Here is a 23,498-nt window from a genome sequence, read left to right as displayed (position 1 = left end):
AGAAAAAAGGCTCTGGAGAAACAGTTTTCGTTCTAGGGACACAAACCCCTGACACTGTTAAACATGAGATGCCAGGAAAACACACTTAAAAAAAAATTCTCACTTTAAGCTCTAAACTGTGAGAAAGGAGATGATACAAAGATATCAGAAAAGGATCTTCAGGTTGGGGGTACTCCCACAGTAGCTTTCAAAAGAGAAACTGAATAATCTTCAAATAATCTTTTCTCTCAAACACAGTAAGCTTTCAACAAAAATTTTTCTTCTGCTATTATGACAGTAAAAATAAGCAAAATATAAAGGCTCAATAATATGTAAATGCTACTAAATTTGGGCTACATAAATCTCTGATTAAATTATAGGCACACCTAAATGAACCCCAGACTCAGATTTCTGATTACTTTATTGAGCTCAACTAAACACAGTCCAAAACAGTGAGAACTGCATTCAGCATATCAGAAAATTGTTTTTGTGAAGAAACGGCATCTAGTACATAGAAAAAGCATAGGAAAATGTTTTGTTTTCCATTACTATAACCATTTTTCCCTTTGGCCCATTAATAATTTAGTTCAATAACATTTACAGAGTGCCTATGTGTTAGGCATTGAGAATACAAAGATGAATAAAACAAAGTTCCCTTGCTCTCTAAGAGTTGGGGGTGGGGAGGGGGTGGCGTATGGAGAAAGCAAAGAGTTAATTGCAGTATCATATGAGAAGCAGTAAGATTGGGGCATTAAAAAACCCTACATTTTATTTGTCCTTCCTAATTTGGCAGAGAGGTGTAAGTCTGGCTGACGACAAAGGCAAGCAGCCCAGCTATACTCTCCTCAGACTCCCTCTTTGTGATCTAGGTTTTGGTTAACAGTTAAAGGAAAGTCTCCAAGCATTAAAGTAACAGAAAGCTCTGTGCTAAACCCAGTTTTGCCACTCACCAGCTGTGTGACTGTGGGGGTTAGATGGGTGTTGTAACAATTGTGGATAAAGTAGGTAAAGTGCCTATTTACAATGCCTGGCCCATAGTAGGTGCCAAGTAAAATGCAGCTGTTAGGATCAAGATTCTGGAACTATCCATGCAAAATAAAGGATTTGAAAGCCATTTCAAGAGAAATGATAGCCATGAAAATGTATGAAAGATTATACAGCTCCTTCATTTCTCCTACTGGCCATAGTGTTTGGGATGCTTCATTGTGTCTGTGCCTTCAGGGCCTCACTAATCTTCACATTCAAACCCAGGAGCTAAGGTACTGAGTTGATGCTTAGGAAGTGCCAAGCTGACAGCAACCAGTGTGACTTGGCCTTGAGCTACAGTAGCTATTGTATTTAGACACTTAGCATCACAGAACCACAGAACATTAGAGCTGGAAGAAATGAGCTGGCTATGTCTCAAAATAAGCCAGGCACAGAGCAGACACTTAGAAAATATTTGCTGATGGACTGAAAAGGAAGTTGTCTAGTTTCATTTTAAGTACGAGAACATCCATAATCTGTGTGTTCAATGATTTTGAAGTTGATATGACAAACGATTTCTAGAAATGGTATTTCATAGTTTTTTCAGTATAAGAATTAAAATAAATTAAAAATAATTTCCTTTGTATAAATTGGGAGCTGATTTTATTTCTCCTCTTTCAGTTTCCCTTCTCCTTTTCTATCATCATTATCATCACCATAATAATCAGAATTATCGCTGTTCTTTTCTTTTAAGTTTGGGGGTGGTTTACTGACACAACCAACTGATATACTGATACAACAATAAACACTCTTTTATATTTTACCTAGATTTATCAATTATTAACATTTTGCCATATTTGCTCTATCATTCTTTTTATGCTTCTTTCCCTGAAACATTTAAAGTTGCACATATCATGACACCTCCACCCTACTTTAGTGTCTGTCTCCTAAGAAATAAGGACATTCCCTTACATAACCATAATTTCTTTAATCACACCTAAGACATTTAATATTGTTTACAATATTTACAAGTTAATATTGCTACAATCATCTAATACAGAGTCCATATTCAAAATTCCCCAGTACCTCAAAATGTCCTTTGTAGCTGTCTTATTTATTGTTTTAAATCCAGGCTCTAAATAGGATCATCCTAGTACACTGCCCATTTCCACAATCCTGTTCCTGTATATGGATATTCATAGGTCCAGCCCAGCACCCAACCATGACTCAAGATAAGCACACTGTAAGAATAGAGGCAGGGCAGCATGAAGCTACATTGTCTGGATTCAAATTCCTGCTTTGCCACCACTCAGCTGTGCAACCTTGGGAAAGCTACTTCTCTTTTCTGTGCCTTGGGTGACACAGTTCTGGAAGTCCAACACTCTGTCTAGATGGGAGTGATGACATGACTGCTATAATAGAGGTGGTCCTAGGGTCTAGGCATGAACAACAGATTGGCTGCTTCTTTATGAAGGTGATACTTGAGCTGAATTCTAAATTTAGGTGATAGTGAGGAAAAGAAGAGTGAAAAAGAGGAAAAGCAAAGAGAAAAGGTTGGGAAAGGCCCTGTGCTGTCAATGGCCTGATGTGTTCAAAGAACTCCAAGCTAGTAATTTTTGAAGAGTGAAGAACCAGAGTGCAGACGGATTTTGGAAAGAATTGTGACACTTTGCATTTTTTGTCTCCCAAAGCTGAGTTTAGGGACCAACAGGTAGCAACCAACTAGAGAGGTTCCAAAAGGAAACAGCCAGCTACTGAAGATGAGGAGATGCCAGGATGGTATCTTCTTCCTCTCACTTCCTGAAGCAGATGTTGGAATGGCACTCTTGAGGACACGGATGTACTTGAGTCTCACAAAGGGAGAACTCTCATATGAAAGTCACAGGTTAAACAAGCAAACGAACTGAAAAGCCTAAAGCAAAATCAAACTCTCTTCATAAAATAAGCTGACAAATGTTCATTGGGTATAGAGCTTTATCAGTTTTCATTGTTCAAATGGTAATACTCAGGTTATAAAATACCTTTGAGAAAGATAAACACGTCTAAAGTTTCTATGAATAAGGAAATTGGAAGCTCAAGTGACTGGCTGTTATAGCAAACTGTTTTTACTTTCTTTTTCTGTGAAATATTTACTTATATTGCTTGCCCGTATGGGGTTGTTGTCTTCTTTTTATTGATTTTTAGAGTTCTTCATAAATGTATATACTAGAGAAATTAAGTTTCCAATATCTCTAATAAAGATACTAGGCACTACTTAACATCAGAAATACTTTGATTTTCTTAATACAGTTATTTATAAATGACTGTAAATTACAAAGCAAATATAAAACCAACAGATTCTACTGAAATGCTTCACAGAGGAAAGAAAGGTCAGAACACATTACTGTAGGTCTATGACAAAAACAGTATTATTCTCTGTTTTGTTAGGTACTCCAAGAAGGGTGTGGGAGAAACAGGATACTAGAAGATACACATGTATAAAAAGGTATACAAAAGCTAACAGGCTGTGAAATGTAGGAGGCAAAAAGTTTGTAAACTACACTGTGCTATTATCATACTATGATTTTCTAATCATCGCCTGACACCTCACAATTACACATATACAAACGCACACAGTTGCTCAGTCTCTGCCACCAATTTCTCCCCTCCCAACCATCCTACAAATTGCCACCACATTACTTATTCCTCTGACAGTGTCACCCTCTTCTTCAGAACTTTCAAAAGCTAATCACTACCTAACAATAACGAAAGTCTTTAGCTGGCATTCAGGGATTTCCATGATGAAATCCCAATCTATTTCTCTATTTTAGCCCTATTTCCTGCTGCTCCTTTACATGTACCAATTATGCAGGCCCACTCATCTTCTCTAACATGTACATCTGAATAACTTGGTTACTGTTAAGGTAAGGAGTCATTATTCCAAGGTGGGTTAATTGCCAAGATATTTTAATCTCCATTTCAGAGAAAATAAAATGGAGGCTTATATAGCTAGTCAGTATCAGGGTCCAGTTTCAAATCCAAATCTGCCTGATTTATTCAATGTCCATCTATTATAAGCAAACAATCTTAAAGCTGTTTCACATACATTTTGAAGACATTTTACTTATATTAATTGCTTGTTAATCCTGTGAGGTATGTACTACAATACAAATTTTTAAATTGATGCTCAGAGAGATTGAGTAACCTAGTTTTAATAGCACACAGCAAGTAAATGGGGACTCAGAATTCAAATATAAGAATTCCGATTATTTCTCTTTCTACCATACCTTTTATCTTTAAGTGAAAATGTTTAAGATTAGATATGGAACAAACTTCTTGAATTTACAGATGGAATACTTAAGGGATCCAATTTAGCTTTTTATCCCTTAAAAATAGGTAATATGAATAATAAATACTTTCTAGGGACAGGGAGGGCTCTTTGAGAGAAATGATACAAATATGAATAAAGTCTACTAAAAAAAATCAGCTTTGCTTTTGATATTTTAATAAATTTTACCTATATTGCTTTTCAAATATGGTTATATGGTTCTCAAAAACATGGTGAATAGTAGTAAATTGAGAAGAATGTTTTACACAGCAGCATATCTTAAAACTAACTTAATTATTAACTAATTAAAAATAATTTTATTATAAACACTAAAGATTTTTACAATTTTAATTGGGTAGATCTGATTACTCAGCTGGAGAATTAGAGGCAAATTCTAAATATGATGCTAACAATATACTGTATAGTGGAAATATCTAACTACAGAACAGTATATTTGGTATGGTTGCACTTATATAAAACTTAGCAACTTTTTTACTGATATATATGTTTGGAGACTTTTTCAAAAAATCACATTTAAAAGTAAAAACATTTAATAGTGGTTATTTTCAGGTTTGGGATTATGAGGCAACGCATTTTTCTACTTTAAATGCATCTGTATTCTTTTCTTTTCAACAAACATTTTATTTGTATAATGAAAACACATTTCAAAACATTATATTAGCATCATAGTTCTTATCTCACACATGTGCAGGATGCTGTCCTAGCTGTCATAAAAAATTACTCTAAAGACACTGTCTGCCTTTAAGGAATTTAAATTGAAAAGACAACAAAGACAAGATGAACAGACTGGGCATATTTTCCAAAGCACAAATAGGTTTGTTTGCCTGATTTTTCTGGATGATGGAGTGCTAGAAACTCACCAACTGCAGTTGTGGCTTCCGATTTGTATAGAGCTTATTTTGCCTAACAAATATTGACCAGTGATAGTTATTTAGGTTTCTTTTAACCTGAGGAAGTAGAAATAGCACTACTTTAAAACGGGCTGATTTTTAAAAATGAATGTAATAAAACTTGATAATGAACAAGCACTGTTAAAAGCAAAGCATTCATCTTAGTGCTATAAATGCTTAAATGGGTTCTCAAAATTCCTCTGTGGAACTGTTCTTGGAGCTAGTTCATGAACAATCAGTTTTGTTACTTTATAACATTTCTCAAATTTGTCCAAAACTGTTTAAAAAGCACCTTAGCCATGATGCTGGGTGCATTTATTAATAGATCTCATTTAATCCTCAGAACAACCACATAAAGTAGATATGTATTATCATCTTTTTTTTCCCCTAGATTAGAAACAGGCTCATTACTTGTTTGGGAACAGAGTTACTAAGCGGGAAATCAAGACGTAAAGCACTGGTTTCCTTAATTTATGTATAATATTTGGAAACAGCACTGGGTGTGAAGTGAAGATCTAAGGAGGTGTAACAGGATTACTGATATCAAAGCCCATTCTTCCAAAGGGCTGCTGGGAAAGGAACAATCCTTCCCATGGGACATAAACCCTGGCACTGGGATTTTTATTGCTGTTGATTTTCAGTTACTACAAATGTCTAATCATTCTCTAGGGTACTTTTTGTTGTGAAGAGAACTCAGGGACAGCAGAACTGAGAGGTGGGGAGGCTCTAAGGAGAAAAAGAAACTTCTTTAAGAAAGTCCCAGGGAATCATGGTGTGGCCAGTGGTAACTCTTCTGCACATAATTAAGGAAGCTAACCACTGGCTCTTACTTATCTAAAGATAAAATATAAGCTTCATTCAACAAATATATTTAAATGCCAGGTAATGCCAGGGCATCACAGGCCCCTCCATGCTCCTGTTGCTGTTCCCAGCCTCATCATACCACGCAATCCAACTCTCTGTCTTGCACTTTTTTGCTCTCTGTCTTAATTTTTTTGGTTTTAATTCCCTCAATTGTAATCTTCTGGACTTTGCTTTTGATCTTCCTTCTGTTTAGAATTCTGTTATTTGCCTAAGTTTCATTTATCTTCTAAGATTCAGGTCAGAGATACCTCCACAAGAAATCTCCCTGAATTCTAAGGCAGATGAAGTACCTCTCCTCTTTGCTCCCATAGCATGTTACACTATATGGATCTATTTATATTGTCTTATCTTCCCTACTAGACTGTGAACATGTCAAGGGCAGGAAACCTCTACATCCTAGGTCCTTAATAGGCATATGATACATATTCATGGCCTTCAACTCAATGAACATCCCTAATAGTTAAGGGCAAGGGAGAAGATCATAAAACTGATCAACCCACTGTCAGAAGTCAAAACTCTGTCACAATATACTTAAACACAAGAACTTAGGATACCTGCTTCACTGAAGTTGGAGCTCTGCTTTGAACAGTGTTGTAAATTCCTCATGAAAAAGGCAGAAAAAACTATGAGTACTCTCACCAAGTGCTCTCAAATGAAATCAGTCTGAAGCAGTTTTCATTAAGATGGATTGAATGTGGCATCGTGAGAAACACTTTATCAAATGTAGTGTTTTACTTAGTGATTAACTATATACCAGTTGATGAAGCTCCCCAAATCCTTTGTAATCCCACCACTCCAATAAACATTTAATGAGTATATAAGTTCAAAAAGCCTAGCAGAGGATTTAAACCTTCAATCTTGTTTTTATTTACTCATGGAACTCAATTTCTCACTTCAAGTGAAGAATGCTGGTGCTCAAGGCTCATCTGTTGCCCTGGTAAAATTAATGTGCCTCCCACAGTTTAAATTAAACATGCGATGTTTAAGATGAAAGAAATTTAGTAACAATGGCAGAGTATCGGTCATTCTTGCCTTAAAATATTTGAACATCAGCAAACTGTTTTCTTAAAAATGATTCATTCAGAAGTTTAAAAAATATATTGAAAACGATTTGTTTTCACTCTCAAATGTACAGTCTGAAAAGGAGAGATGAAGTTTGAGGATTGAATCCTGTAGTATAGCAGTTAGCACTGAAAAGCTTCTGGAAGTAAGGTGATAGTAAAACACACTTACATGTGTTGGAACACCTGTACTCTCATTTGGCCTCCACTACTTACCCTTGATTTGTCTTTGGTTAAGTTATGTAGCTTTTCTGAGCTTCCTCATCTCTACAATGAGAATATTGATATTATATATCCCCATCTCACCAGTTTGCTGTGGGGTTCAAATGAGATATGCATAGGAAGAAGCTTCATAAACCACAGAGCACAATATAAATCTAAAGTAGCAGTGCTATTTCTATTCTTTCTATACAATCCTCTCTAATTTTGAAAGGAGATGTATATAATTTGGTTGATGACTATAATAAATGTCCCTGCTTAGATCTAATTTTGAATAATTTACCCATTCTGTGGATGAATTTTACTTAAGTTTAGGGCAATGTAATAAATGATACATAAACTGCTGTTGATCTTTAACTTGGGAAAGAGAAAAAAGGAAAGAAAAAAGCCCTGGACAAGGGGAAAAAGATAAAGACAGTTTAGGAGTCCAAAGAGGTCAATGGATTTGGGTATCAATCTAATATGAAACAAAACACATGAACCAATGATTTCCAGTTGTTAAAATACCAACACAGTCATCAAAAGCAAACAATCAATTGTTTCATTAGAAATACCCAGAAGTTAATAAGAGTTTACGCTCCTCTGGGAATCATCAGTCTGAATATATCCAAATGCCAATCTACTATACAAAGACACTCAATAAAAAGTTCTTTCATCTATTATATACTGTATATTTAAACAATGTATCGTCACAAAGTTATAATGTTTACAGTAGCTTTTTAAATGGAATTTAAAAGATGTCTATGCTCATTTGGGAGCTATGTTTAGGTTATAAAAGGCCCTCATATCTTCCAGTTACTTCAACTGCTTAGCAATCTTATTGGAAAAGCAGAGACAAATTAATCCCAAATACATTCTTATCCAGGAATGAACTGAAAAATAGATTATTTTAAAGCTATAATTACTCTTTCAAACATATTTATGTTCAACAATAAGTGATTGTTTAAATATAATAACATTGCTGTACAATGAGAGACTTAATAACCATTAGAAATCCTGTTATAATAAAGTATTCAGCATTACTTACAAAGCATTCTTGCAACAAAAAAAAAAAAAAAAAAAAAATTGACCTGAATCTAACAAAGCTTTTAGACTTAACAGCCATTTCTCAGGAAATAAAGAGATAAAGGAACAAGTTAAATCATATCACAAGGAAACAATCACACAAATCCAGAATCTGGAACAATCTGTAAGTCATCCAGCATGATTTCTTCACAAAGCAAATGTCATAAAAAGGGGTGGGTGGGGGAAAAAAGCAGGTGTCTGCTTAAAAGGGTTTAAGAAATCTAACAACCAAATGTAATTTGTGATCCTTGAGTGGATCACGGTTTCCAAAAAAAGAGTCAACTGGTGAACTTTGAATATCCACTGGATACTAGATGACATTAGGAAATAATTGTTAGTATGTTACATGTGACAATGGTATTGTGATTCTGTAGGGGAATGTCATTATTTTTGGAAAGTGCATGCAGATGTTTTCAGGGGTAAAATATGATGTCTGTGATTCACTTTGAAATGGCTTAGCAAAAAATAATTAATATATGAGTATCCTAAATGTTTTATGCAGTTTAAGTTTTAATAATTTCAAAAGTTTAATTGCTAAAGCTCCATTAAAACTTCGGGATGCCCTGTATACAGAAGAAGCAAATATGGCAAAATTTTAGTAATTGTTAAATCTAGGTATAGGGGATTTAAGTGTTTATTGTACTACTCCTTTACTTTTTCTGTATTAAAAATTGTTTTAATAAAAGTTAAAATATTATAAAATATAATTAAGTAAATGATCATATAATATTAAAAGGTGAAGATAAGCTGTTTTAACAGGATTATAACATGACCAATTTTATATTAAATATGCATGTGTGCTGAATGAAATAAATATATGGAAAGAACATATAAAGTTAATCTGTGTTAGAATATATTCTTTTAGCTTTTCAGTATCTTCCATAAACCTGTACTTATGGAAACTATAAACCTGTATTACCATAAATATATATTTCTTCAAAAATAAAATCCATTTAATATAGATTTAATAGTAAAAAATAGATGTTTAAAATTGCCTTTACAACGGGCTATTCCACTATTCTTAGGGTAGAGAACAGTTTATGTTTCTTAATCTACTTCATTGAACTGTCAATGATAGATCTAAGCTTGATCACTAATTATTGTCTTGGAATTCAATTTTTAAAAACTGTTTAAAATGAATGTTTCTTTAGGTCAGAGTTTAACATAAGTAGAAACTAGAAATTTCAGAGGCATCCTTGCACTCTATTCTCAAAATTCTTTGTCCTCTTTAATTCCAATAACTTTCCCTCTAACTCCATCTACACCTTATTCCTTCCTTCTTCTCTCTTTTTTCCTTCATTCATTAAGCATACAGAGTATTTACTGTGTGTAGGGATGTAAGGTACATTGTCACTGCCAAAAAGAAAATCAAATCTCTTGAGAAGACATATATATAAAAGAGAGAGAATGGATAATTAAAAGCAATGTGTTATCATTGCAAAGTACTAAAGGGTGGGTGTGGAAGAGTAGGAGTCAACCAGGTAAAGAGCAGGATGAAAGGTATTCCTGACAGTGGGGCAGCATGAAAAAAGAGTTAGATTATAGGGAAGTACAAATTGTACACTACTGCTAGATTTATTAAGTGTAAGGCAGGAAATGGGAAGAGCTGAAGTTGTACAGATAGGCAGGAGCCAGATAACTGGGGTCTCGACTACAGTGTCAACATATAAACAGAGCAACCACACAGAATCTTTGTGCTCAAAATGTAACTTCTGGTTTCTTGTTACATACTTGGATCTACTTGATTTCAAGATCACAAGAACTTGTGATCTACTTGATTTCAAGATCACAAGATCCATTTCTATATTTAAGGAAAAATCTTTTTGTTGTCTAAAATGACTTTTAGGAAAAAATACTACAGTTATAAGATATATACTATTAGATGGAATAATCATTTGGGGAAAAGACTGAAGGACAAATCATTTAGCAAGAAACTGTCGATCACATAACTGAAAAGAATACGAACACGTAGCCTGGTCCCTTCTAAGCATGTCCACCCCTTGCTCCCCCTAAAAAAAAAACAAACCCCATTTCAGAGCTTGACAAAGACTTCTGCAGAAGCCAGCAGTACCCTATCATACTACTGCCCCTCTGAAATGGGCATCTTGGTGATGATTAGGTTGGTAGATGAACCAGAAACAAAATCAAGTCTTCAATCTGAAAAAAACAGAAAACATCAAGCATTGCCTCAGGCCTGGTGGTAAACCTATGGGATACACTTTTTAATCAGAAAAGGTAAGATTCCACTTACATCTCGGGCTTTCACATAGAAGGCCTCTTGAAAAGTTGCTTCTAATGAGCCAATAAAAAATACAGGATGGCAGTCACCATATCTATAGGAAAAATTGTGTCTATTAATTAAAATACATTTCAAATTTCACAAGTCTAACCAATGAGTTTTAAGTAAATGTTGGGGCTAATGTCTCTTAAGTATAGACAAAACATTAAAACATTTCTTTAAAGGGTTAGGAATGGGCTTCATTAGTTTTTTGAACTCTTCTTGGCCTATACCGATATATCAGAATACTGGAATTTTAAGTACATCTAGCAAATGGACTTAATGAGTGCTATGAAACCATGCCATTTACAAGTAGCAATTCCTGGTTACCCACTTCCCTAAGATTTTCCTAGTTACAATAGCCTTAACTTTCCATTTTAGTTCATTTATTCTCTAACACAGAGGGAAAAAATGGTTCCTTGCTAAGTTTCCAAATTACATTACATCAGAAAATAGAACTAAAGAGAAATATTGTTTACATGAAAATTTAGGTTTAAATAGTTAAATCTTTTTAAACACCTCTAGGCGAATCTCAAATGCATAGAAAATTTTATATTACACTATTAAAAGAAGAAATGCTAAATGATTCCAAAACAAAAATTAAAAGAAAAAATTCACTTATATCTAAAATTTTTTAATTATTTTTTTATTCAATATTACTTTTAAAAGATTTTGTTTGTCCTAGGATATACTAAAACTTAGTATCCTATGACCTAGTCCTTTTGGAAATATAGTCAAGATATTAAATTAGTAATCCATTTATTATGCTTCTATAAAGATATAGAGATAAGATAAATACATCTCTGAAGTGGCACAGTCTACTAGTTATCTGACTTGAATACTCTGTATTCACCATTAGGACTATATATATTGATAAATGTATCCTTTGAATACTTTAAGAAGAAAGTGAAAACAATCTATGTTTAAAGTTGCTCCAGAAAAATCACAGTAGCATTAAAAGAACATCAATTTTATATAGTTAATGTCCTAACCCTACCTTGAAGAAAACTCTGCTGTAAATTGTAATAAGGCATCTCCTTCATTTTCTGCGTTTTCTGGCACTAAAAAACAAACAAAAGAAAAAACAAAAACAAAAAACCAAAACAAATAGACACAAAAAACAAACCACATAACATCTAATCCCACATATAAGAAATATATTTAATCAATAAAGAGGAATTAAATTTTAGTTTCTGTGATACAACTGAGGAGACATTTTAACTCGACATACATTAGAAGATTTCATCAAACCTTAAAAAAGAACCTCAAAAAAATTTCAAGCTCATAAATTTTTGAAAACCAACTGATACAATCCTGCTAGGTGTTGAAAATATGTGCCAGTCATCAATTATGCTTGAAATGACATCTTGTGATTAAATTATATAAAAAGTTCTCAAATTATTCTAAAGATCTTATTAATCAGGAAAATAGTCATTTTATGTAAATATCACATCTATTTCTGCCCATGAATGTCGCCTAATTTCACAGAGTAAATGAGCCATTTATGGACTTATTTTAATAGTCATTTTGTATATAGCACCACTTATGATCTTGTCAGGTGCAAGTGAGGGAGATGGCACATTTAGTTTACTTCTTTCCTTCCAAAGATGGGTACCAGTGAATGGAAAAGTAATATAACTACTGATAAAACTGATATCTCCAATAAGATGTGTGGTGACAAGTACAGTCACAAAAAGTACAGCTATTTTGTTTATCAATTTCTGGGTTTAAAGTAAAGAGACAAACTCATAACTAATTATACATGTGAAACAAAAGTTACATTCCCTTGAGTTTTTAATGAATTTTACTAAAGTATTGGGAATGGTTGGGCTTAAGATCAAAATTCAAGAGGCTCTAGTTCCTATGAATAATGTCTACTTCTTATATTTTCTCTCTCCAAACCTGAAAGTCAGTAAGAGATTTTTAAGTTCATTGTTCCTCATAAGTTTCTGCACTAGGAGGGAGAATTACAATGCTGGACCCAAAGAGCTATTAATACTCACTCATTGGAGATTTCCTCAAGGCAGATGAAGCCATGCCGAATACTTCTCCATCATCCACCCCAAATTCGGAAGCATCTTCAAAGTCATCTCCATCACTATCACTAACCATATGAACATCGGTGCTTTGCTATTTAAGGAAAGTCCTATGATTAGTTTCATACTGACTTTAGGAAATCAAATTACAAAATATAAATTATGTAATTACAATAGGACATTAGCATTATAAAAGTTTTATTAAATAAGAAGCTATTTGCTAGAGTGAAGCTTAATATTTCTCATTTTAAGGCTTACATATATTTCTAATCTTGCTGTGATATCCCTAGACTAAAGGCTAGAGCCTGAGTGAAAAAGAAGAATGCTTACAAACTCAATGAAGACTGGGATTTTTATCTGTTTTACCCCCAGCCTATGGTATACAATTAGGTGCTCAAGAAATATTCGCTCAATAAATGAAGAAATGGGTACAATCTAAGAGGTCAAAGATAAATAAGCTATACGAGTCTTTCAAAAAGCTCATGGTAGTCTAAACTTTTGGGCAGAAGTAATGGTAGCATTTAAAAATTTCCCTCTTCCCTACTGCAATGGTTCTCAAATTTCGCATTAGTGAAATATGGTACACTATCCCCATGTGTTATTGGAAGATAACATGAAATACACTATATACGAAAGCTCTTTGTAAACTGAAGGCCATTACATATGAGATGTAATAATGATGCTTCAATTCAATAAACATTTACTGAGAATTTACTACATGCTGGGCACTAATAAATATGCTCCGTTTATTTTGTTTTCAGCAACATCCGTTGAGATATAAGGTAGTACAATGAAAAACATCAGTTTCAAAATATGAACTTGATCTCTAAGTTAGAATGGCTCCTGATCTCTAAGTTAGAATGGGATCTCAAAAATACTGAGATTTCAAACATTTGAACTGAGTTGTGAATACTGACCAATATTAATGTCTTGGATATGAAGGGGGTCCCAGCAAGGTAACTGGCTAAGTGCCTATCTGTACCACGTTTAATAAATAAAGTCTACAAAGACCATTGAATAAATGAAAGTTCTATCTTTCAAAATATGTTGCTATGTACCTAAATTATGAAAATGCATTAAAAGAAACTCAGAATCAAAGACTCATGAAACTTGGCTAGAGGGGATGTTAGAGTTCAGTCAGTCATAGAATCATAGATTTTAAAGCTGGAAGGGATTTTAAAGATCTCTCACTAACGGTTTTCAAATTTCTTTTCACAGAGTTACCTCCCTCCCCTAGCACCAAGCAAAATATTATGTAAAATTATAGTGCCTACAATAGGTAAAAGTAAGGCCACTCTGGCTGATGTAGAGAGAGAGCAACAAGTAGCCTAATGCTCCTGGCCTTGGCCTTTTCTTCCTCACATCCCTTTGATAGCTGGGGTACCTCTGAAGGCTCTCAGGGCACTACGGAACAATTTTTAAAACTACTAATCTAGTGAGTCTAACAGCTCCAAATAAGGAAGGCAAGATATTTACTCCATATGACTCAGCAGGCTTAGCATTTCCTCCTTGGACATAACCAAGCATTAATGTCCATAATTGTTAACGTTTTCCCTCTTACCTTAAAGACAGTTTTCCCAATGGTTTGAATAGAGAAGGAAATGTACATATACTTACTGGATGAATAAAAATGAATGGTCCTTGCCCTAAGCATCTATCTGCTATTCTGACTACACCACTATTTCTCACAGAAGCCTTGGTTCTACTTGTACTCCTAATGCTACTTTAGTGTTTTGCTTTATAGAGCCAAGACCTCCTCTTGATTTCAGCAATTCAACAGCATAAAAATTCAAAACCCTTTCTCATTTCAAAACAGTGAAGGAGCCTCCCCTTCAAAATAACACATTTACTAGGACTATAACTGTACTTGAATTCCATCTGTTTCAGGTAGGCAAATATCTGGAGCATGAACTTCCCTTGAATTCTTAAATGGGTAAAGGCTCAGGATCTAAAAGGTACACTACACATTCCTTTAGGGTACTTAGCCAGGTTTGCAGGCAAGTGGAAAGAAACAAAAGTCCAGTATGACAAACTTTCTCACATCTTCTGTCAGCTAGGCTATCATCTCAGCCTTCACTTAGTCTTGCCTAGTACTCACCCTCCCTTAAAGAGGCATTAGATTAAGAAGGAGGTTTGGAGGACACAGGGATGAAAAAGAAAGGAACTGTTCTATATATCATCTTTTTTTTCTCATTGCTTTTACCTTACTCCTCCACATCTATCCTCTTTCTTCTAATCCAGCTTTCAGTCAAATAATAGCCCCTTTCCATAATAAGAGGACTAGGACAGTGATTTTAATTTTGTGCCTATGTAATGCATTATTTTGTCTTCACAAAGTACAGAATTCCCAACTCTCTTAAGATCCCAGAAAACAAAATCCTACAACAATAACATCTTCAAAGGGAGGTATCTAAAAAGCCGATTTTGTTGAAAAAAGTATATTTTGAATATGAATTATTGAAGTATCTGCAAGAATGAGCTACTTAATTATGTATAAGGAACTCCCAATCTCTTTCTTATCAGCCATCTAACAGGTTAGGAAAATCTTTTTCTAAAAAATGAGATAAACAATCTTTTTTCCTTAATGTTTGCTGATGAGAATAGATAATCTCTTGGTTCAGTCATGGTTGCTCTAAAATTCTTTGAAACCAGGGAAGCTATTTATTCAAAATTTTTTAAAAAGGTAAAAAAATTAGTGATTCTATTTTGGCTCTCTATTGCATTCATTTATTCCCTTTATCATTTACCATACATTCATAAACCCTACTAAATGCTACATTGCCTGGACTTGAGTGAAAGATATACAGTGTATGTTCTCTCAAGGAATACAATATATATATAGATAATTATAATACCTAACAATAAGTGTTATGACAGGTAAGTTCAGAGGAGAGCACCTAAATTATTGGGAGTGGGAGGAATCAGGGCAAACTTCTTAGAAAAGGTGATAACCAAACTGCTCGAGACAAAAATTTAGAACTCATACATGCATAAGACAAGCTTATAATTGAAGCTGATATTTCTTTCACCAACTACTTACCATGTCAAAGAACCAGGTTAAAAGCTTGGGATACAGAGAGAAAACATGGTTCCAAATTTCAAGAAATTCCCATTTTAAAGGAAGCTATATTTAGTTGCAAATATGTCTTTTCCAGTGTGTTAAGAGATACAATAAAAGTATAAGCAAAGACTATTGGAGAATAAAGGAAAGAGTGATTAATTACTTTAGAAGACTGTGCAAGGCCTGACGCAAGTGCTAATATTTAACCCATATCTTTAAAAAAGATATCAGTGTTGTGGAGTGTATGTAATAGAAGATTGGTGGGGAGGGAGTTGTACTCTAGGCAGAGAAAAAACACAAGAAAGAAACTGGATATTTAAAAAATCAATAAAGAATTCCAAAAAACAAACTGAATCATCAGCTCTATGTATGGAAGAGGAATGTGGACTGGCTATAAGGCTAGAAAGTTTTCATGAAACTAGATTGTAGTAGTCCTTAAATTGGTACACTAAGGTATTTGGACTTTACTCTGATGGCAATAGGGAAATCACTAAAGGTTTTTAGGTGGAGGACTGTTCAAGGGAACAATTCTGATGTGTGTGTGTGTGTGTGTGTGTGTGTGTGTGTGTATCTGCGTGTGCATGTGCACGCATGTGCGTGTGTTTGCAGTGGTTTGGCAGCATATGGCAGATTAGACTTGAAGACATGAGAAGGGATACTTATTTCAATGTTCCAAGTGAAAGAATTTGAGAGCCTATACTTTAGTAGTAGTGGGAATTCAATGAAGGGGACAGACTTAAAATATACTTCAGTAGAACTGATAGGGATTGTTGACCAATTAGATTTGAGGATGAAAAAAATGAAAGAGGCATATGAAACAAAAATTTCTAGTTTGGGTGACTGAGTGGTAGCGAAGGTCAGGTTTGGTGAGGAAGAATACTGAGGCCAGTTCTCAGATAGAATACATTTGAGGAAGCTGTAGGGCATCCAGGTAAAAACATCTAGTAGGCAACTGGAAAAAAAAAATCTTTTTAGGAGCTCAAGAAAGAGACCCAGAAAAGATTTAGATTTCGAAATAATCAACAGATAAATAATAGTAGAGGCTATAGAAATGAATAAGATCATTCAGTTAAAAATTAAAGGAAGAACAGTGATAAGGATAAAAGTTTACAGAATATATATTTCAACTGGTGGAGAAACAGTAAAAGAGATGGAAAGATAACTGTCAAAGATTAGAAAGGCAATTAAGAGGAAGAATCTGAGAAGTAAGGTGTGAGAAAAATCTCAGTGGAGACAAGCAATGTAAACAGATTCAGTAGGATGTGAATTAAGAAAGAGACAGTTATGGCACTATGACAAAAAAAAAACACAGCACAACAAAGAAACCTTGATTTATAATCAAAAGACCTAGTGTTAAAAAAAAAAAAAAGACCTAGTGTTGAATACTTTGCCATTCTCTGTATGACTCTGGGCAAGCATCATTGCATCACCACTGTAGAAGGTGACATATTGACCCACAGAGTTGGCTGTGAAAGTGAAAAAAGGTGGCATAGCATGGTATTTTATAAAAACTATTTTCTCCTGTTCCATACTTCTTTTTACTGAAGTATAGTTGATGTACAATATTATATGTTACAGGTGTACAACATAGTGGTTCACAACTTTTAAAGGTTATATTCTATTTATAGTTATTATAAAATATTGCCTATATTCCCTGTGTTGTATAATATATCCTTGTAGCTTTATACATAGTAGTTTGTACCTCTTAATTCCCTACCTCTGTCTTGGCCCTCCCTTCCCTCTTCCCACTGGTAACCCCTAGCTTGTTCTCTATATCTGTGAGTCTGCTTCTTTTTTGTTATATTCAGTAGTTTGTTGTATTTTTTAGATTCCACACATAAGTGATATCATATAGTATTTGTCTTTCTCTGTGTTATTCCATTTAGCATAATACCTTCCAAGGCCATCCATGCTACTGCAAATGGTAAAATTCCATTCCTTTTTATGGCTGAGCAGTATTCCATTGGGCTGGAGAGCTCATCGTGGGGCTCAGAACTTACTCCTGTGGGAGAACCTCTGCAATGTAATTATTCTCCAGTTTGTGAGTCGCCCACCTGGGACTATGGGACTTGGCTATATCATGAGTCTGCCCCTCCTACCCATCTCATTGTAGTTTCTTCTTTATGTCTTTAGTTGGAGGAGATTTTTTCTGGTAGGTTCCAGTCTTCTTCATCGATGGTTATTCTGCAAATAGTTGTGATTCTGGTGTGCTTGTGAGAGAAGGTGAGCTCAGGGTCTTTCTACTCCGTCATCTTAGCCGATCTCCCCAAAACTATTATCTTTCTCTAAAAGTTAAATTCAACTTTAGTAACTCCGTAGAAAGAAGCCACGTTGTAGTGAGTTAAGTAAATAGACAATGAAGAAATAGAGTCAGCCGGTACAGATTACTCTAAGAAGCTTGGCTGTGAAAAAAAGAACAGATGAGCTAACGCTTGAAGGGGAGCTAAGTTTGAAGGAATATATACATATATATATATATATATATATATATATATATATATATATATATATATATTTAGGATGAGAAGATCTGAACATATTCTTAAGATGAAGAGAAGGAAACAATAGAGAAGGAGAGGATAAAAATGCAAGAGAGAGCCCTTAGCCCTCCCATGTTGTGGGAGAGGCTAGTGGGGGTAGGATCAAGATAATGGGCAGAACATAAAGTCTAATAGCAAACACCTCAACTAATAAATTAGGGTAAAAAATTTGATGCTGACATAAAAATATTCTAATTTGAACAGTCAAAAAGGAAAGGACCATAAAAATCTTGATATATCAGATCAGTTGGGACAGTTTCAAAGAACAGTAGGTCCCTCTATGACTGGAATGAACAGTTTTTGTCTTGGGTTGACAATGAGCATTAATAAGAGTGAGGAGATGGGTTTTGGGGAAGACATGGTAAGTTCAGTTTTATACAGAGTGAATCTGTAGTGGACATTCAGATGGAGATGCTCAGGAGGAACTGGGTTATTATTTAGCTTGTCTGCCTGTGGTGAGTATGTGGCATTGTACCCATTGGCAAACAAGTTAAATACTTGTCTCAACAAGTTTTAAAAACTGAAACACAGATTTTTGGCAACTATCTGCATTCAATTTCATTTTGATAGGTACAAGCTCCTTTACAGAAAGACTGTAAAGACTTTACAGAAAGGCTTTTTCCACAGCCATATTCCCAGCACTTATGCCAGTGTCAGGTGTACAGTAGGTATGTAATCAGAATTTATTTAATGACTACTGATTGAATCTTTTCTGTCATTTAAGCCAAAACCTACGTATCCTTATCTCCTCCCTCTTACTTCTCCCACAGATCCTATCAGTCACCAATCCTACTGATTTTCCCTCCAAAATATATCCTGATCCACTTCCTTCTCTCTTTTTTTAACTAGTGATGTTCTAGTTGAGGGTCTCATTATCTTCTGCCTGTACTAGCACAATAGATTCATATCTGATTTCTCTGTCTCCAGTCTTGCTTCCTTTACATCTAGCCTCTGCATAGCAAAGTGCTTTTCTCTAAAATGTCCATCTGGGAAAATAAAAAAATCATTCCCCACTTAAAAGCCTTCTGTGCCTGCCCAGAGTTCAAGTTCCCAACTTGACATACAAGACCTATTCACCATTGTCTCACCTTTTATCTTGCTTTGTCTTGCACTTTATTTTTATTTACAAAGTTCTTTTTTTTTTTAAGTCTTTATTGAATTTGTTGCAATATTGCTTCTGTTTTTTTTTTTAATGTTTTGGTTTTTTGGCCCAGGGCATGTGGAATCTTAACTCCCTGACCAGGGACTGAACCTGCACCCCCTGCATTGGAAGGCGAAGTCTTAACCACTGGACCGCCAGGGAAGTCCCCTCCCACTTTATTTTGCATGAACAAACTGCACTCATGTCGCCCCATATACTACATTATATCATGCTATTTCCTCTGAATGGAATACTATTTCCATGTTTCTTCATTTGTCTGACTGTGACTCATTCTTTTAATTCGATTTGGATGTCAACTGCTGTAGTTCCCTCCTCCCCCCGCTCCTTCTTGTTTTCAAAAAATATTCATTCACAGTTATTTATTCTGTGGCTGGTGTATACCAGGCACTTTATTTCATTTTATTTTGCTTTTTATAAATTTATTTATTTCATTTATTTTATTTTTGGCTACATTGGGTCTTCGTTGCTGCACGAGGACTTTCTCTAGTCGTGGTGAGTGGGGGCTACTCTTCTTTGCGGTGCATGGGCTTCTCATTGTGGTGGCTTCTTTTGTTGTAGAGCATGAGCTCTAGGCACGTGGGCTTCAGTAGTTGTGGCACACGGACCCAGTAGTTGTGGCTCGCAGACTCTAGAGCATAGGCTCAGTAGTTGTGGCGCACGGGCTTAGCTGCTCTGCGGCATGTGGGATCTTCCCAGGCCAGGGCTTGAACCTGTGTCCCCTGCATTGGCAGGCATATTATTAAACACTGTGCCGCCAGGGAAGCCCCTCAGGCACTTTACTAGGTGTTAGGGCTACAGAGGTAGATGAGGCAGACAAGTCTTTTGCCTAAAAACATTCTTGAAGGTTATAGAACCCTTCCCCCATACATGTGCTCCCCTAGTATCTTATGCTTATCTCACTTTTCTCATTAGTTATATAATACGAAATTTTCAGTTTATATTCATTTGACTAGCACATAGTTAAGTATTCAATAGACATCTCTGTAACTGAAAATATAAATCAATAGTTTTAACATCAACTGTATTTTAAATTTCTTTTTTTGTTATTCTTGGAATACCCCTCCTGCTCCTCCACTATCAACTGAGGATTGGACGACTCCTAAGGAACCTGGGTCCAGGGGGCCCCTATACTGTCCCACCCAAGCATCCGTGATGCGGAGAGATAGGTACCTAGCTAGGTACCCAGAAATATGGGAAGGTCATTGAAAGGGGACTTAGGAGCAAGGGGAGGATGGGAAGAAAAGAGAAAATATTAAATTGTCATAAGGAAAATGTATTTGCAGGGCTAGAAGGATGTAAGAAACAAAATTCCCCCAGTTAAAGAACACATAACTACAATGCATAAAATTCAAAACCTGAATTTAACTGCTGGTCTCAAGTATCTTCTTCTTAACTCAAGGCTGAAGATAGTCAATGGCAAAATGGTAATTATCTTGAAATACACGAAGTCATATAAGAGAAGGGTTAAAACCAGAAGAAAGAAGCAGAACCACTGGGTGGAAGCTATAAGGTCACAGCTTCCAATTTAATATAAGGTTGATATTAACAGACAGAGATGCTCAACAATGGAACTGGTTGCCTCATGAGGACAGAACCCTGCCATTGGAGATAAAACACAGATACATTTTGAGTGAGCTTCTTTAGCACACAGACTGTGATCCTAATGTTTGGCATGTAGAAGACATTAGAAAAATGTTTAAGTGAATGAGGGAGGAATGGATGGGAGAGTGTAAATCAAATAAAAAAAATCCCTTCCAGTTTTATAATTCTATGACAACATAAAAACCAAGTCACAGCTTCTTTCCCATTTCTCACCAGTCCCCTGGAGGAAGTGGTATTTACAGTTAGCCAGGGAAGGAAAAATAATGGACTCATCCCAGATAATCAGATTTAAAGATATTCCCAAGGGTGGCTGTTTTAGTTTTGCAAAGCTCTCTAACCCTATTCTACCTTCTTCCATAATTAATCTAAAGTGTATGCCAGCCTCAAAAACGCTAGTCCTCAATACATGGCATTAACTTCTTTCCACTGAAGGGATTGCCCATATAACACATATAATGGTGAGGGTGAAAAAAGGAAATAAAATGAAGTGAAACAGTTAACTGTCATCTCTCAGAGCATAGAATAATTAAGAATTTTGGGTGGAGCTAGTTGGCTCCCTTTTAATGTTAGCAGATTTATCCATTAAAGAGTTGACGCATAACGTACTTTAGTCATTAAAAATATACTCAAGCACTAGAAGGAAATATTTCAATAAATTATTTCTGGCAACTTCTGCCAAGCAATGAAACCCTATCATTTTTCCTTTCATGAGCAATTAGTGAGATAAAGTGCTGGAAAATACAGTGTGGGCTCTTTAAAGGAAATTATCATTTTTAGAGTCTCGAAGGAAACAGTACAGTAGTATTTGTAGTAGGGAGAAAACCTCCCTTCTTGGTGGATTTCCAAAAACCGAGTAGCAAATTATCATTTTCACAGGATGATCATAGACTAGAACTTCACTTATGCAGTCCCTTTTCTCTTTCACATATTTAAGCGATATAAGTACATATTCAGAGGATGGCTGCAGAAGTCCTGTGGCAGCTTCCATAATGAATGTCTAAAATATATAAGTTTAAATAAATATTTTGCAACCATATTTTGCATAGAATGTAAGTGGGAAAAAGGTTTTACTGGACGAGCTCAAGCTTTTGAATACTTGGATCAGGTACTAGCCTAAAAAACACTGGTATAAATAAAGTTTTTTGTACTATTTATTTATGACCTCTGTTGCATGCACTTTTTAAGTCATGATGATGATTTTTCCTAGTACAGAGTAGCAGCTTAATAAATACTTTTAAAACATTTAAACTGTAATGTCCAGGCTCTCTTTCCCATTCCCTTATAACCAAAGTCATGGCTGGACACAGTGCTATTGTAGCCAAGGAAAAGATACTGTCTTTTAATATAGTTCAGACCCACAAAGACACATGCAGGCATATCACATACAGAAACATGTTCAATCTCCTTGCCCCTCTTTGTTTCTACAGCACCTTGTATGCACTGCCATCACTGCATTTATTACATTATGTCATTATTATTGGTTTACTAATTTATCACCTTTGAGCACCTTGATATAGGTACATTGTTATTCATCTTTGTCACCTAGTATTGAGGACAATGCCTGGCTCATAGAAGGTGCTCCAACTCAATGAGTTAAAGGACCTTCAGGATGAATCCTAATAAATGTACTCAACTATATGGTCAGCAGCAAAGAAAATTCCTTTGTTAACCTGACAGTTTTAAGTAAAAATTATTTCAACCAATCCACCCAAATTCTGTCTGTTTGAAACATGAAACTTACAGAACAAGAAGGAGCACATTAGCAATAATCTCGCATGGAAAGTTTCTGCCTTTAAGAATTTACTGAGACTTTATTCACGCTACATTAACTTTATCTATTCACTGCTGTGGCAGATAAAAAAGAATAGGAAGTGGGCATGTGAATGGAGGATAGGCCTTCTGTTCAATGAAAAGCAAGCAAACAGGCTTACCTCTTCGGATTGCTCCCGGGTCTGTGCAGGTGAAGATCTTCTTCCCACTGTAAGTCGATGGCACGGATATGAAAGCCCTGATTCAGCAAGACACATCTGCAAAAAGTAGAATCCATCATTTGTAAACAAAATGAAGTCATATTTCACAAAAAAATTTTACTTTTCAGGTATTTTCTATTTCTGAAGCAAGATTAGAAAGTTCACTCTAGTAGCCTAGGCATTACATTCAAAGGAAGGCTCTGAAAATTTTTCCATATACGGATGTTACAACAGCAAGGCTATTTTTCATTAGACAATAGACTGGAGCTCCAGGAAACTGTAACAAGCTTAAAGTAAAGCTAATCATATACACCTCCCCACCCCAGCATGTCTGTTACTTTTCTGATTAGTAGAATAACACCTCTATTTCCCAATTCCCAGGGCAATACTTTATAAATCTATTTTGAAGGGTACTTGGAAGAGTGTTTGTCGAAGACATTTAAAAAAAACAAACACATTTCTATACATGGTAACAAT

General features: G+C 35.2%; 1 protein-coding gene across 1 annotated transcript in view; it reads right to left on the bottom strand.

Annotated features, from left to right (window-relative positions):
- Positions 1-23,498, bottom strand: part of FAF1 (Fas associated factor 1) — a 484,966-nt gene that overhangs the window by 114,924 nt on the left and 346,544 nt on the right. The window contains exons 9-12 of the mRNA XM_082669609.1: positions 22,983-23,078; positions 12,654-12,780; positions 11,648-11,711; positions 10,624-10,705 (exon numbers count right to left, since the gene is read on the bottom strand). Of these exons, the coding sequence (XP_082525735.1) occupies positions 10,624-10,705; positions 11,648-11,711; positions 12,654-12,780; positions 22,983-23,078 (369 nt within the window). The remainder of the gene's footprint in view (positions 1-10,623; positions 10,706-11,647; positions 11,712-12,653; positions 12,781-22,982; positions 23,079-23,498) is intronic.

Source organism: Grampus griseus, assembly GCF_964374135.1.
Source record: "Grampus griseus genome assembly, chromosome: 1".
NCBI lineage: Eukaryota > Metazoa > Chordata > Mammalia > Artiodactyla > Delphinidae > Grampus > Grampus griseus.
This window is presented reverse-complemented; position numbering and strand designations above follow the sequence as displayed.